Source organism: Rhodamnia argentea, chromosome 4, assembly GCF_020921035.1.
Source record: "Rhodamnia argentea isolate NSW1041297 chromosome 4, ASM2092103v1, whole genome shotgun sequence".
In the NCBI taxonomy this organism is placed as follows: Eukaryota; Viridiplantae; Streptophyta; class Magnoliopsida; order Myrtales; family Myrtaceae; genus Rhodamnia; species Rhodamnia argentea.
This window is the reverse complement of record NC_063153.1, coordinates 4246420-4260346: the sequence shown is the minus strand read 5'-3', so window position 1 is coordinate 4260346 and position 13927 is coordinate 4246420. Positions and strand designations below refer to the sequence as shown.

The window sequence follows — 13927 nt, the reverse complement described above, 5'->3', positions numbered from 1 at the left end:
ACTCCTCAATATACCTAGTCATTTCTTGGGGTTCACCCGATCGGACAGGCAACATCTTCAATTTCTAGGATCCGAAAAAGAAAGGTCTCACGACGGGGTGAGATTTACATCTCAATAAGGCAAGTCTTATCCCTAGGTTAGACCGACAGTTCATTCAAGTAAAAGCAACATAAGCTCAATGTGCACGATAACGTGATGCATACAACAACCATATAAAGTACATGTATAACGATAAGTATCAATTACTCAATCATGGCAATATATCTCATCACTTTACTTAAGACAGGTGCACATAACGAAACCAAGCCACGCCTTCCTTTCTTTCCACCTTCGTTCGATTCAAGCCTGCGTGTGAAACGCCTTAGGCTAAGTCCGCGTACTTACGCATCAGACCGTCTCATCGATAAAACCCACATAAAACGCCTCGGGTTTTCAAAATCATCTCGGGCCCGTGTCGATACATCATAATTTTCGTCCCGCATCACTTACGCATCGGGACGTTGGTCATTTCCACTCCGCGTCTTTACGCATCGTGGTACCACAATTTCTCAAGCATGCCAGCAATTCATCATAATCATGACTTCAAGTTCAAATATAACTCACACATAGAGCTAACAATAAAAAGCATGCGAGAACATAAATTTTCAACAAACAAGAGGCAATCAATACATATCAAGGCTATTCAATGAGTTTTTAAGTAGTTGGCACAACATGAGATCATATATCAAACAACATCACCGTAACTCACCAAAATTTGCATAATCCTCATCGTATTCACCCAATTGAGCCTAATCGTTCTAGCCAAAGTATAAGAACTTTCTTACCTTAAGCTTAATCAACAAAACACTTCTTTCCTAGCCCTTAAACATCTCGGCTCCCACAATTCCAAAACAAGGCAGCAAGCAGCCTAGAGAAAATCAATCAATTCATCAATATTCCTTCGCTTAAACACCAAATCATCGATCATACACTTCCTCAACATATCACTCCACACCCTAACATACCTCAAGGATCAAATTAAATCTCAATTCCATCACAAATAGCCCCCTCTAACTCAGTAAGAACAGAAACGAAACAGGGTACCTCCTGTTCTATTTCAATCCAGCTCAAACAGTCCACAACTCAACCTAATCCTTCAATTTATCCATCAATATCCTTGCTAACACCAAGTTCTATGTATTAAGGGGCCTCACCGAAATTTTTGGCTCAAGGCGACACCAGTTGGTCTTCGTTTGGCGCTAATTCCTTCTGATCCGCCATTAGACAGTTTCTACTCCTTTGAACACAACAGTGGTTCAAGGTCAAGATATCATTCATTTTCGCCCAAAAATTTTCAGCAACATCATATACATGTCTACTAAATGTCACCAAAATTTGAGCTCAAAATTCGTCTGTTTGGTGGTCTAATAAAATACCAACAGTAGCCTACCTCTGGTTGAATCAGTTTCCGGCGACTCGCGGGAGATTGGCCGCCCTGAATTCCACAGTGGCTCAAACGGTGCACTTCCACTTGGAAAAGTTCGACAACAGGCTGATCTTCACAGTGGTAGGTGGCTCACTGGCTGGTTGTCGACGGTTGAAAAGTTGGACAGCCGGGAAGTTGGCGATCAGAACTGGTCGGGGCAGACTGTTTCTATGCGTGAGGGAGTGAAGGAGAAAATGGAGGTGATGGTGGTGTTGTTCTGTTCTTGAACGTAAGTATCCAGAAGGAAGAAAGAGAAGATGACTCATTCTCATCCCAAATTCTCTTAGGTGTCAAGTTCATTAATTGAGCACCATGGATTACCGACATTTGGCATTGTACACATAATATCACACTTTCCTTCCAATTTTGCCCCTCCAATTTCAGCTGATATAAAGGAAATAATCAAATGACAAGAATGCCTTTGTCCAATTAATAAAAATAGGGTCGAAGCTCCAGGGTCGAAAATCCAAATTTTTTTTTTCCATTTCTGAGATCCCATTTCGTGATCGATTTCTCGTCGTTCGTAATTTCAATTTATCTCGAACTAACGGGCGGCTTTTGCGGACATTACGCGTATTGACTTTGTGATTCACATCACACTTAAGAAAATTCAAATCACGGCTATCTTGGTTGTCATGAAATCGCAAGGGTCTATTACTAGCCCCGACGGCCGAGATCGTCATAAATTGATTTAGGGAAATTCGCAAATCATACGTTGGTTATGCGGCATCACCCGCGTCCCAATCGTATAACACTAGCAATGAATCCCTTAATCGTTCTCGGATCAGCCTCGGCTCTAAATATTCCCTCAATGACCCTTATGGTCAAAATGCCGTTTTCGAATTGAATTTTCTAGGTTCATGTATCTCGTCATGCGTTAGCCTTTCTCCTTCGGTTAGTTAACTCACGATTGATCAGATCCGAGCGAGATATTGCTGAAATACTTCAACGGATATCTTATCATCAAAGATCTCGAAATGACAGGAAAATCGGACTATCACATAGAGGGAGTTGGGATCGATATGCTTGGCCTCGGCCTGGGGTTGGAGCTCGTTGGAGGACATGAGAGGAAGATTTAGGGTTTCGAAGGAGGAAGAATGAGGAGGATGAGAAGAGTGGACGGTTTTGATTTTTTAGTGATATTTGAGATGGAGGCTCACGGTCGCGAAAAGGGTTTGGAGGGGAGAGAAGGTTTTGATTTTTTAGTTTTATTTTTTTCTGAATTTAGTTTATTTTAATTAGGCTTTGATTTCTCTATTAATGATTTTATCTAATTTTCATTCTATTCGTTTTTTAGGGATTAAAAAAAGAAAAGTAGGGGGCGGGGGCTAATTAGGGCAAATAATTGGGATCTTTGGCTTTTTTTTATGTATTTGTCATTATTAATTTCTATTTTGGAGGGAAATGGAATTTGTCATTGCCATAGAAGTGGTGGATCATTGTTTTTTAGTGTAAATTCATTCTAGGCCCTTTTTTATTTATTTATTTATTTATTTATTTATTTATTTATGAAATCATAAAAATGATAATTTATCATGTATATATAAATATATATTTAGTATAAACCGTGTCATAATAAGTCAAAATTCTTTATTTTTTTAAAAATCATATGTCGGCGTGTCGTGTTGTGTTGTGTCGCGTGTCGTGTCGGTGTTCCGTGGGGTTCATATGCTCATGAGGTGAACATGAACAAATACTTACGCAGAGGAAATTCCTAGAATTGGTACGACAAGTTGGACACTTTGAAGTGGTGGGGAGGGAAATCCAAGCTTTATTCTGATTCTTCCCATCATGGTGCATGGCCAACTGACCGGACCAGCATCTCCCGTAGCTTCAGAGTTGGCTTCTGCGAATGGGGGATGGATTCTTGGCGACCGTAGGTGCAGCTTGTGTGCCTAGAGTCTTGAAACGCCCATCTGCAACGAAGATTGGGAAGCCCAAGAAAGGCCACCATCACAATATCCTCTACATCACAAAGAAAGCCACCGGCGCACCGAGCATCATCCGAGTCATGCATGATGAACGAAATCAATGCCAAATTATGTCGAGAACTAAATTGATAAAAATGCAATAGATTTAGTACTTTTTTTTTCCCCTTCGAAACTTACCCAATATTATCGTAAATTTCCTCAAAAGGCGGTGATTTTTTTGAAGTCCTCGTAATATCGGCTGAGTTACTAACTCTTTTCGGAGATAGGAATTCTTTTCAAGTTTGTAGGTTTTGATTACGAACTTGACCCCAAAAAAAAAAAAAAAAAAAGGTAGAGAGATTTGCAAATAACATGAAATTCTATTAAATTCTTCTTTTGAAAAGACTTTATCTCAATGCATATAACTACACTTTGGAATTCACAACTTCAATTAATGAGTAACTATCATCGTATGTCATGATTTTCCTTACTGGAGTTTAATTTGGATACTGCTATAGTTGGTAAATTTTCATAAGCACCAGTGATTTGCTAGACCTCGTTAAACGACACTTTGTTTTGATGCTCCGACAGTGGGCTCTCATGTTTAAGTACTTTTGAATCCAATATAGGATATTTCGGCAAAAAAAAAAAACCAACTAATTGGTTGAACTAATTTAGGACGATCGACGGCGGATCACATGTCCTCCCTTTTTAAATTTACCAATAGTCCCATCGTAATTGTATCATATGTCATGCCACGAGTGGACTTATGTCTAACTATAAATGGATTGTGCTGTATTGATGTGTCATTTCGTGCTTGTGCTTGTAGCCATATATTTTCTCTCTAAGTAAACTTGTTATCATGAAAGGCTTTCACCATTTCGAAGGATAAAATATAAAATTGATATGTAGTTTACAAATAAGAAGCACGAAAATAAAAATAAAAAATTGTACATTTTAGAGGATATAATATTTCATTTGGTACAACGAAAGGGATTTAAATAGTGATTCCAATTTCTTTTCATAGTAAATTGCCCAAACGAGATTGATGAAGATTGGAATAGGTTTTACATAAATCACAATACACTTAGTGATATTAACACAATATTTTATTGAAGAAGAATATGGTTACTATTATAACGTAAATGCGAAAAAATTATTTCAAACCATATTAATAAATAAGTACAAATAAAATTCGAATAGTTTAAAAAAGTTACTATTATGTGCTAGAATTATTATTACAAAAAGCAATGTAATTCCTACATAAGTAAGTATCAGTATCATGATGACCGATATAGTTAACTTGATATACATGATTATCCTAATCTAGCATCGTTTCCTAATTAACTCAATATTCTTTATAAAAAAAAATATGTACCTTTTGTCCTTTTTTTTTTCTGTTAACAAATCTACTTGAAATGCAAAAAATTATATGGCACAAGCACAATATTGTAAAGCGAAAATACCATGGCATGAATAAGTTCCTCTCCTTTTTGAAATCATTAGCTAAACGACGCCGGACGCTCAGCTCGCGGTTATCCGACAGAGAAAGCTTACATCGTCAATCCGATGCATCTGGAGAGGGAGAGGGAGAGGGAGAAAGGGTTAAGGGTCAGGAGACGCCATGAAAATTTTCGGGAAGCACGTATTCCCGCGGCAAATTGTGCTCTTCAGTTCTGGGTATGCACGCATTCTTCTTCCTTCTTCTTCTTCTTCTTCTTCTTCGTTTATTAACTGCTCGTGGATCGTGTTGTTTCGATTGCATGAACATGTGTGTGGTTGGAGCAGGCTTCTCTTCCTGGCTGCGACCACCTACGACGTCCACAGATCCATCAAGAACAACCAGGCCCCGCCTTCGAAGGAACAGCTCCAGGCCCTCGAAGACTACCTCAAATCCGTCCGCCGACCCCCTTGAACAAGCCCATCAGTTCAGACCCCACTTTCGATTTCGACCGACAATTCACTTCCGATGCTGTCGAGATTCAGTGGGATCCGAGTTCTCGCGTGATTAGCGGCAAAACCGCAAAATAAAGGAATGGATAAGTAAAGATGATGGAAATTACGTCAGATTGAGGACCAACGCTCAAATTTGTCCCTTTTTTTTTGTATATATAAAGTGAATTGAATACCTAGCGCCCTTTTATGTAAATGAGGTTTGGATATAAATGAAGTTGGTTTCTGGAGTTACTTTCAGATTGATTCAATTAGGACGAATTGGCTCTTGGGCATTCTAAGAGTTGGTGAATTTCATTAGTTGGATGATCTGTCCCCGGTCTGTTACGTTCATTCATTTATCTTAGCGCTTGAAAGTTTATGTGATGGGTTTAGGCCAAACCCAAGATAGCAGGGGCTTTTTGCTGTGCAAGCTGCGATATGTGCCAGAAGTTTGTCCAGTCTATTAAGTTTAAACATGGAATCGTTTTGCCTCCTCAGCGGCAAAATGAAGCTGCAGCATGGCAAGTACTCCGACAAAAAGCGCAATATTTGGTTGGCATCTTATTCTGGTTTTTATCGAAATGCTCCACGGAATGGTTTTTTGACAGAATCGGGTGGCAAATGTCTGATACAGAACAGAAGCAACCATCGAAAAAAATAATTTTTTGTCTTGATGTCTATAGAATTGAATTATGAATAAAAAGCCGCAAAAATTATTGGAACTCTTGAGATCACCCTTGGTTGTGAAGCTGATTCGGCATTTACAAGCAGGGGCCTCTACTTACAGAAGGAGGAGGATTACACCAGATACCTGAGCTAGATCAGACACAAGCTAAGGTTACAATCTCCAAATGTTCCCAAGATCATGAGTCTATCAACAGAAGGCGTCAATAGGAACCCACAGAACATTTATGTTTTCAAGCTCGCCCTAATCCGAGAGGCCAGTCGCCATAAAAATTCATCATCGAATGAACAGTCAAGCTCCTTTATCTTCGACAAGTACTCCATGGCTTCTTTATGCTTCCCCATTTTGCAAAAGCCGTCGACAACAATTCTGTAGGTCAGTTCATTAGGCTGGCAATGATGCTGAATCATATAGCTGATGACATCATCAACTTCCGAAAACATTCCCCTCCCCATATAGCCCGCTACGAAAGTGTTGTACGTAAAAATACATGGCCTAATACCTCCCGTGGTCATTTCAGAGAGAATCCTGATGGCATCCTGCATTAACCCTTTTCGGCAAAATCCCTTGATGACAGTGTTATAAGAAACGAGGTCAGGTCTCCCACCAGATTTTTGTAGTCGTTCCAGGATTTCTTCTGCTCTCCAGCATTCTCCACCTCGAGCATACATATCCATCAAGCTATTGTAGGTCACAAGATCCGGTTCCAACCCACTCTCCCGTATCAAGTGCAGCATCTCATTCGCACGTTCATGCATGCTTTTTCTGGCATACATTGAAAGCATTGAGTTGAACACAACCAAGTCAGGCTTGTATCCACCATTTTGCAACTTCTCAAAAGCTCTCTCCATGCCAGCTAGTGCTCTACATTTGAAGTTTGCGAGGACAAGGGTTCTCAAAAGCACCCAGCTGGGAAAAATACGGCCTGCATATATTTCTTTTTCTATTTCCTCTATGCCCTTCACTTGTCCACTTTTCGCATAACAGTGGAGCATCAACGAATAAGAGGTTTCATTGGGCCTAAAAGCCTTATTCTTCATGTCTAAAATGACCGACTCTGCTGCATGCCAATCCCCTCTTCGAGCTAGAGCATTCAGAAGAGAGTTGTAAGTTGTGACACACGGGGTATACCCTGCTTTAATCATCTCCTCGTACATTTTTGTTGCATCAATTTCTGACCCACACCGGCCATAAGCACTAATTAAAGTGTTAAATGTGTCTCTGTCAGGCCCAAATCCACAACTTTTCATTTCACGGAAGACGCGGTTCACATACTTATGCATACCCTTGTTGCCACACATGGCAAGCATAGTATTCCAAGTTATACGGTTAGGAGAACACCCATTTGTCTTCATGTCGCATAGTATCTTTATCATCTCTTCCGATTGAGACTTTTTGCCCAACATCGCAAGGATGGCATTATATGTACACACATTAGGAACACAACCCATTTCCTTCATCCTGTTAAACAAACTCAAAGCCTTATCCTCCTTTCCCGCTTTCCCATAGGCATTTATGACTGTAGTATAGGTAATAGCATTTGGCATTACACCTTTACCAATCATACCGTCGATAACAGCAGCTCCTTCCTCGCAGAAACCAGCCCTCACATACGCTGCCACAAGCTCATTGTAAGTGACAGAGTCCAGTTGGCAATCGCTATCCTCCATTTCTTTCAAAATGCTCAAGGCCTCAGAGTACATTCCAGCTTTTCCGAAAACTTGCAGCAACGCATTATAAGTAACCGTTCCCGGTACATATCCCTGTAACTTCAGTCCAGTGAAGAAGCTTTTGGCTTGCTCCAACAAACCCTCTCTGCCACAAGCTGATATCACTGTGCTACACGTGAACTCATCAAATTCAAGTCCCTTGCCTCTCATCTCATCCAGGAGGTCCAAAATTTTCGACCACGAGCGGCCCATCTTCCCATACACATCAAGCATCACATTGTAAGTCACCAAAGTAGGAGAAAGTCCCAAGCCCTTCATATTCTCAAACAACGCAATGGCCCGTTCATACTTGCTGTTCCTAGAATACGCGTGAAGGATAGTCGTGTAGGCTCTAACATCAAGCGAGTATTCCTCAATGGGAATTAAATCAAACAGCTTGGACGCAACAGAATGCTGGGATTCTCTCCCCAGAATCCTAGCCATAAGTTCAATAATCTGATTATCAAGCCGCACATTTTCGTCATTCAAGTTGCAAACAACCCATTCAAACAGTGAAACCGCTCTAGCCCAATTTCCCGTCAAATCTAGTGCTTTCAACAAACTTATCAGATCAACATCGAGCAAGTCAAACTTGGCAGAATCAAAGAAACCATTCAAACCATGCACGGGCTGATCCACAATCAAACCGAACAAGAACCTACACTTCCCGGACAAGAATTCAACCGACCCACCATCTGATTGGTCCTTTTCTCTGGAGTCAACCGAATGCAGGGGCAAAACTGAAGTGGGTTTCCTCGGAGGGGCTTCTTGGAGCTGTTCTTGAGCAGCATCGAGGGCGACATGAAGAGCAGACGCGAGGGCAGAGTTAGATTGAGGAGGGGTGATAGGCGCGGGCTTGATCGGAGGCGTGGAGAGGTGGTGGAGGTGCTGGATGAGAGTGTCGAATGGGAACGAGGGAGGAGATGGTGATTGAGGAGGGAGCGGAAGTGTTGTGGAGTTGAACTTCAAGGGCGAATTCGGGACCGTTGGCCTGCTCGCTGGGACTGGATACACTGGCCGGTTTGGAAAGAGAGCCCCTTCCATTTGACACACACAAAGAGAGAGAGAACCAAGAGCGAGTGTTATGGAACTGGGAGATTTTGGAGATGAGAGCAAGAATTCGAGGACCACAGTAACGGAGGAGAAAGAGATGCAAGATTCAATTTGAGCGGGGGAGACAAAGTGAAGAGAGCATTCGCGCTTCCGTTCTGCTTCTGCGCAAACAAACAGAGAGAGAGAGGGGTAATCTCGGATGATTGGCGGTTATTCAAATGGTCATTGGAGTGGATGGGTTGGGAGGACTTTGTGGTTACATGAGTTGTGACTTGTGAGGAAGAGGACCAGGACAGAGCTCTGAGGTGAGGTGAGGTGAGCTGAGAGAGGAGAGAGAACAGAGAGAGAACCGGTTTGTCATTTACGGACCGGGTTTACCCGAACACCACTGCAAAAGAGAATTTTCATTTTTATCCCTAGACCAATAAATTTTCGAAAGCTGCCGGCTCTAACAATATTGTGAGTTATTTCTTATTATACGGTATTTCAATTAATAAATGCTTTATGTAAAACACGCAGCGATAATGGGTGTATCTACGATTGAGATTGTACCGTTCGACAAGTATTATTAGGAAAGCATTTTCCATAAATGTGGATTTTTTTTTCTTTTTGAGAATATGTTAAAAATGAAACTAGTAAAAGGCATACACCTTTGGACCAAAAAAACAAAAAAAGGCATACACCTAAAAGCCTCGTACATCAAACATGAAAATCTAGAGAAAATCGTTCCAAAATGATGAGTAATAGAGTGGCTTTTGATCAAAGAACATAATTTTGGGGGTGTCAATGGATCACTTGAGTTCGGTTCGATTTTATTGAAAAATCGAACTAAATCAAACCATTAGGGTATACGCTTGAATCGAACTAAATCTCGCCCCGAATCGAATATGAACCGAATAAAAAAAACCCGATTCAACATATTGCATTTAACCTTACATCCTAGGAATAATCAAATTTTTATAGTATGACAATACACGTTAGAGACATCTTCATTTTTTGTTCCGCTAAAATGATATCTTCCCGTTAGATGGTGCATAATCGCAATGTGTGTGTGTGTGTATATATATATTCCTCATTCTACTTCTTAGTTAAATCTATAAGTCGATAAAAAGACGAAATTTTATTTTCACTTGTACCTGTGATCTTATTATGAAAATTGGAGAGGAAATTTCATCTTTTTGAAAATAGTGTTTAGAAGATGCTAGAATGAGGTTGCGCTACATGTCGAAGGTAAATGCATTGTCCACAACGTCAAAACAGCTACTATGACAAGCATCCTTCTAAGGCACATTTTTAATTGAAGTCTAGTTAAAAGCGAAAAAATCCCTAATTCAAAATACTTAACGACAATATATTAATCGTGAAATTATAAGCCATCTTTGATTATATGATCTAATTTGGCAAAAAGACACCTCTAGTGTCAATATTTGTTGACGGCACTCACTTTAGTACAAATATTTTTTTTTTTGGATCACTTAAGTGTCAATTTTAAAAAAAAAAATGATTATTTCAATGTCAACTTCGGTGAGTTTCGCCGGAAATCATACGTGATGGGTTGTCGGAGGATCCAATCAGCAATAAAAAAAAACTAAAAATCAATAAATAAAAATTTCACATCATATTAAAGAATTACAAATAAGCTAAAAAATAAATAACAAAAGAGGCAAGGACTTTCGCAGTCCTCGCCTCCGCTACCCCACCATCGCCGGCAATGGGTGGGGGATGGGCGAGGGAGGTTGCCAAGCCCCGGCAAACCCCACCGTGGCCGGCGACCCACGGCAAGGCCGAGCCTCACCATGGTTGGGTGTAGCCGATCTCCCAAATCTAAGCGAGGTCGACCTTGCCGTGGGTCTACAAGGCCTCGACATGCCATGGTCGGGCCTTGGCAGGGGTTGCCGGGCCTCGGCGGGGGTTGCCAAGGCTCGACGACCCTCCTCGTCCATCCCCCACCCTCGCCGTCCATCCCCCACCCTCGCCGACCATTGTCAACAATAGTGGGGTGGCGACAGTGAGGGCTATGCAAGCCCTCGCAGGAGCAACTTTCTTTTATTTATTTTTAGCTTATTTTTCTATTTAATTTTAGTTTTTAAAAAGGGGTTGCCAAGGCTCGGCGACCATCCTTGCCCATTCCCTACCCTCGTCGACCATTGCCGATAATGGTGGGGCGGCGGCACGCAGGGCCGTGCAAGCCCTCGCCGTTGTAACTTCTTTTTTCATTTATTTTTAGATTATTTTTATGTTTAGGGGTTGCCGGGACTCGGCGACCATCCTTACCCGTCCCCTACTCTCGCCGACTATTGCCGACAATGGTGGGGTAGCGGCGGGGAGGGCTGTGCAAGCCCTCGCCATTGTAACTTCTTTTTTCATTTATTTTTAGCTTATTTTTCTATTTAATTAAATTTTTTAAAAAAAATTAATTTATTTTTATGTTTAAAAGTCCACATGGATACCATGCGGACTATTTTTTTTTTTTTTTAAATTACCACGTAATGTTAAAAAATTTAAAATAAATGACACGTAATTAGTTTGGTGAAATTTCTCGATATTGGTACTAAAGTGATCGGTTTTTTCCGATTTGGCACTTAAGTGATCCAAAAAAAAATATTTGCACCAAAATGAGCGTCGTACATAAATATTGGCACTTTAGGTGTCCTTTTACCAACTTAAATCTACATCTCTAACATAAGTAATTTTTTTTGCCAATTAGTGATGATATTTTTTTGTACCATTTGATTTTTTTTAGCATGTACACCATTTGAATTTGAATGGTCAACTTTCATATGTGAATTGACTCTCTTTTTATTTTCGTAAGCATTACCAGTGCTCTTTATTCCATCAAGAGTGGATACAATGAAATAAGAAAGAGTGAAACTACTCCAGATTCTAGGCCCCTCTTCTTCCTACCAAACCCCCAAAACTTTATGGTGTAAAATTTGGAGGCTGAAACACTTCCAAAAGTCAAACTTTTTCTATGGAACGTATTAGGAATGGCCCTCGATCCTTTTACTCTGACACCCACTTGTGAGGGACCAGCCTTACCCTCTTATGATCGCATTCTATTTTAATATTATATTACGTAATGTAGAAGTGCATGCGGAAGACCGGACAAAAATACAAGTTCATGTAAAACATACGGCGGGCACGATGCCTAAGGTTTGGCTTTATCGATAAGGTTCCCTAAACCCGTAGCAAGCATGTAGTGAAATTGTTCGACGCATTTTACAAAATTGATACTTCCATTGATAAATAGTTTAGTACATCATTTTGAAGCAAAACAGGATCAAACTAGACATGGTCGGTTTCGAGGAACCGCTGGTTCCGGTTCATTCGCCTACTAATGAACTCCGGTGCGAATGATCACTTCATGACCTAATTTTCCCCTCGAGTTTGATATTGTTGCGCCGACCAATCCCCAAATTTTAAGCCCAATTACTGATTCGCCTACTAATTAAATTGGCAAAATTTAGGCCGTCACTGAACATCTGCAAAATGCATTACCAATAAGGGGAAATTTGTTCAAACCGAATGGTACTACGTGAGCTACTTTGCCCCTTATGTCAAAAAGAGCTCGAGATAGTTAAGCATCTATTCCTCCTCCGTGACAAGACAAAACAGGTTTGGTTAAATCTCGAATTTAACCTTGAGTTTTCTTGCCAACAAGTCACTAGACTAGAGGAATGGTTGCTAAACTACAATGATATGACCTAGAAGAATATACCATTTGAGATCATCGTTGTCACCCTCTGGAATATCCGGTTAGTGCGCAACTCCCTCATCTTCCACAACAAGTAGCCGGACCCAATTAGCATAATCCACTTTGCTCTAGACATGCATCACAATTACATGAAGTGGAATAGAAGCAACTTAAAGTGCGAGGCAAGATCGATGAACTTATAACCGAGATGGAAACCACCTGACCCTATGGAAAATGTGACACGAGCTAGCAGTGCCTCGCATTCAGGGAATGTTGAGTCAAACAATCTTATTAAGAATTTATCCATCAACGTAGCGCTCAAGAACCACGGAAGGAGCAATCGCGGTACGTGTGCCGTGATTCAAAAGGAAGATTGATTAAAGGTATCACTAACCGATCTGTGTGTAATCCGCCCTTCAAGCCGAAATCCCGGCTTGTCTTCACGCTCTCTGCCACTTTATTAATCGACCTCAATTGAAAATGATACTGGAGTTTGATTGTTCAATCTTGATAAGCTGCTTTAAAGATTCTTTCCTTTGTTCTTGGGATGTTGAGCTACTCATTACTGATCGTGTAATGGCCTATTGGCAATTTTTGAGAATCTAGATTTTGTTCGCTGCCCGCATAACTCAAATAGACGGCAAACCGGGTTGTAGAGGTTTCTAGATGCAAGACTCTCCCCCTTCACTGGGTTACTACCTTGCTTCCTCTCTTTGAGAAATCCTGTGTTTTGATGTCCCCTACTCTTGTAGTTGGGCTCGGGTTTAATGAAATGAAATTTTTAGTTTCAACCAAAAAAAATTAGCTACCCCATAATCAAAGGGTAATCTTTCATTTACCGAGCAACCTAGGTGGTTCTCCACCATTTGTTATTCAACACAATAAGTCCAATCTATTGTATCTACCAATATCACTTAGAGGGGAGTGAACATGTATTTTGAATAGTTTTGAAACTTAATGTGGAATTTAAACAAGTTCAAAACACAAACTAAGACAATTTAGAAATAAATTCATAATATCACGTGCAGAGATCTAAACACAAGAAAGAAATTTTAGAGTAGATAGAACTGCACATAATGTTTATAGTGGTTCGGCTTAGCAAGCCCGTGTCCATTCTCCAACACCGACAACCGATTGGCTGGATTTCACTAGATGAATCAATCGAGATTACAAGAGATATCACTTTCGATCACTCTTACATAACTTTTTAAAGATAAAACTTATAGCTCTCGAGAATAAGGATGTGAATCTGAACAACGCAAGCATTTTGGAATTATAAGTTCGATCTCACTTGGTCTGGTCACCATGGTTCTTCCTTTTATACTCCTTTACCCCCAAACTATCCATTGGACAGGTCTTCAAAGGATCACTCTTCAATTATTGATTGGACGCCATTAATCGTGATTGAACGAAACTATATCCGGAAAGATATAGTAGCCATTAGAGTAGAGTCTGAATTCTTTAGATTTAGTCACC

General features: G+C 40.5%; 3 protein-coding genes across 4 annotated transcripts in view; 2 read left to right on the top strand and 1 right to left on the bottom strand.

The window, feature by feature from the left end:
- Nucleotides 1-13927, top strand: part of LOC115730703 (U3 small nucleolar RNA-associated protein 25-like) — a 321158-nt gene that overhangs the window by 183281 nt on the left and 123950 nt on the right. The window lies entirely within an intron of this gene.
- On the top strand, nucleotides 253-5406 carry LOC125314654. Its single transcript, XM_048277502.1, has 4 exons — nucleotides 253-286; nucleotides 1445-1665; nucleotides 4882-5055; nucleotides 5164-5406. The coding sequence occupies exons 1-4, from the start codon at nucleotides 253-255 to the stop codon at nucleotides 5404-5406; spliced, it is 672 nt and encodes a 223-aa protein (XP_048133459.1).
- LOC115750778 (pentatricopeptide repeat-containing protein At2g18940, chloroplastic) lies at nucleotides 6004-8946 on the bottom strand. Its single transcript, XM_030688331.2, has one exon. The coding sequence runs from the start codon at nucleotides 8746-8748 to the stop codon at nucleotides 6220-6222; it is 2529 nt and encodes an 842-aa protein (XP_030544191.1). The 5' UTR covers nucleotides 8749-8946; the 3' UTR covers nucleotides 6004-6219.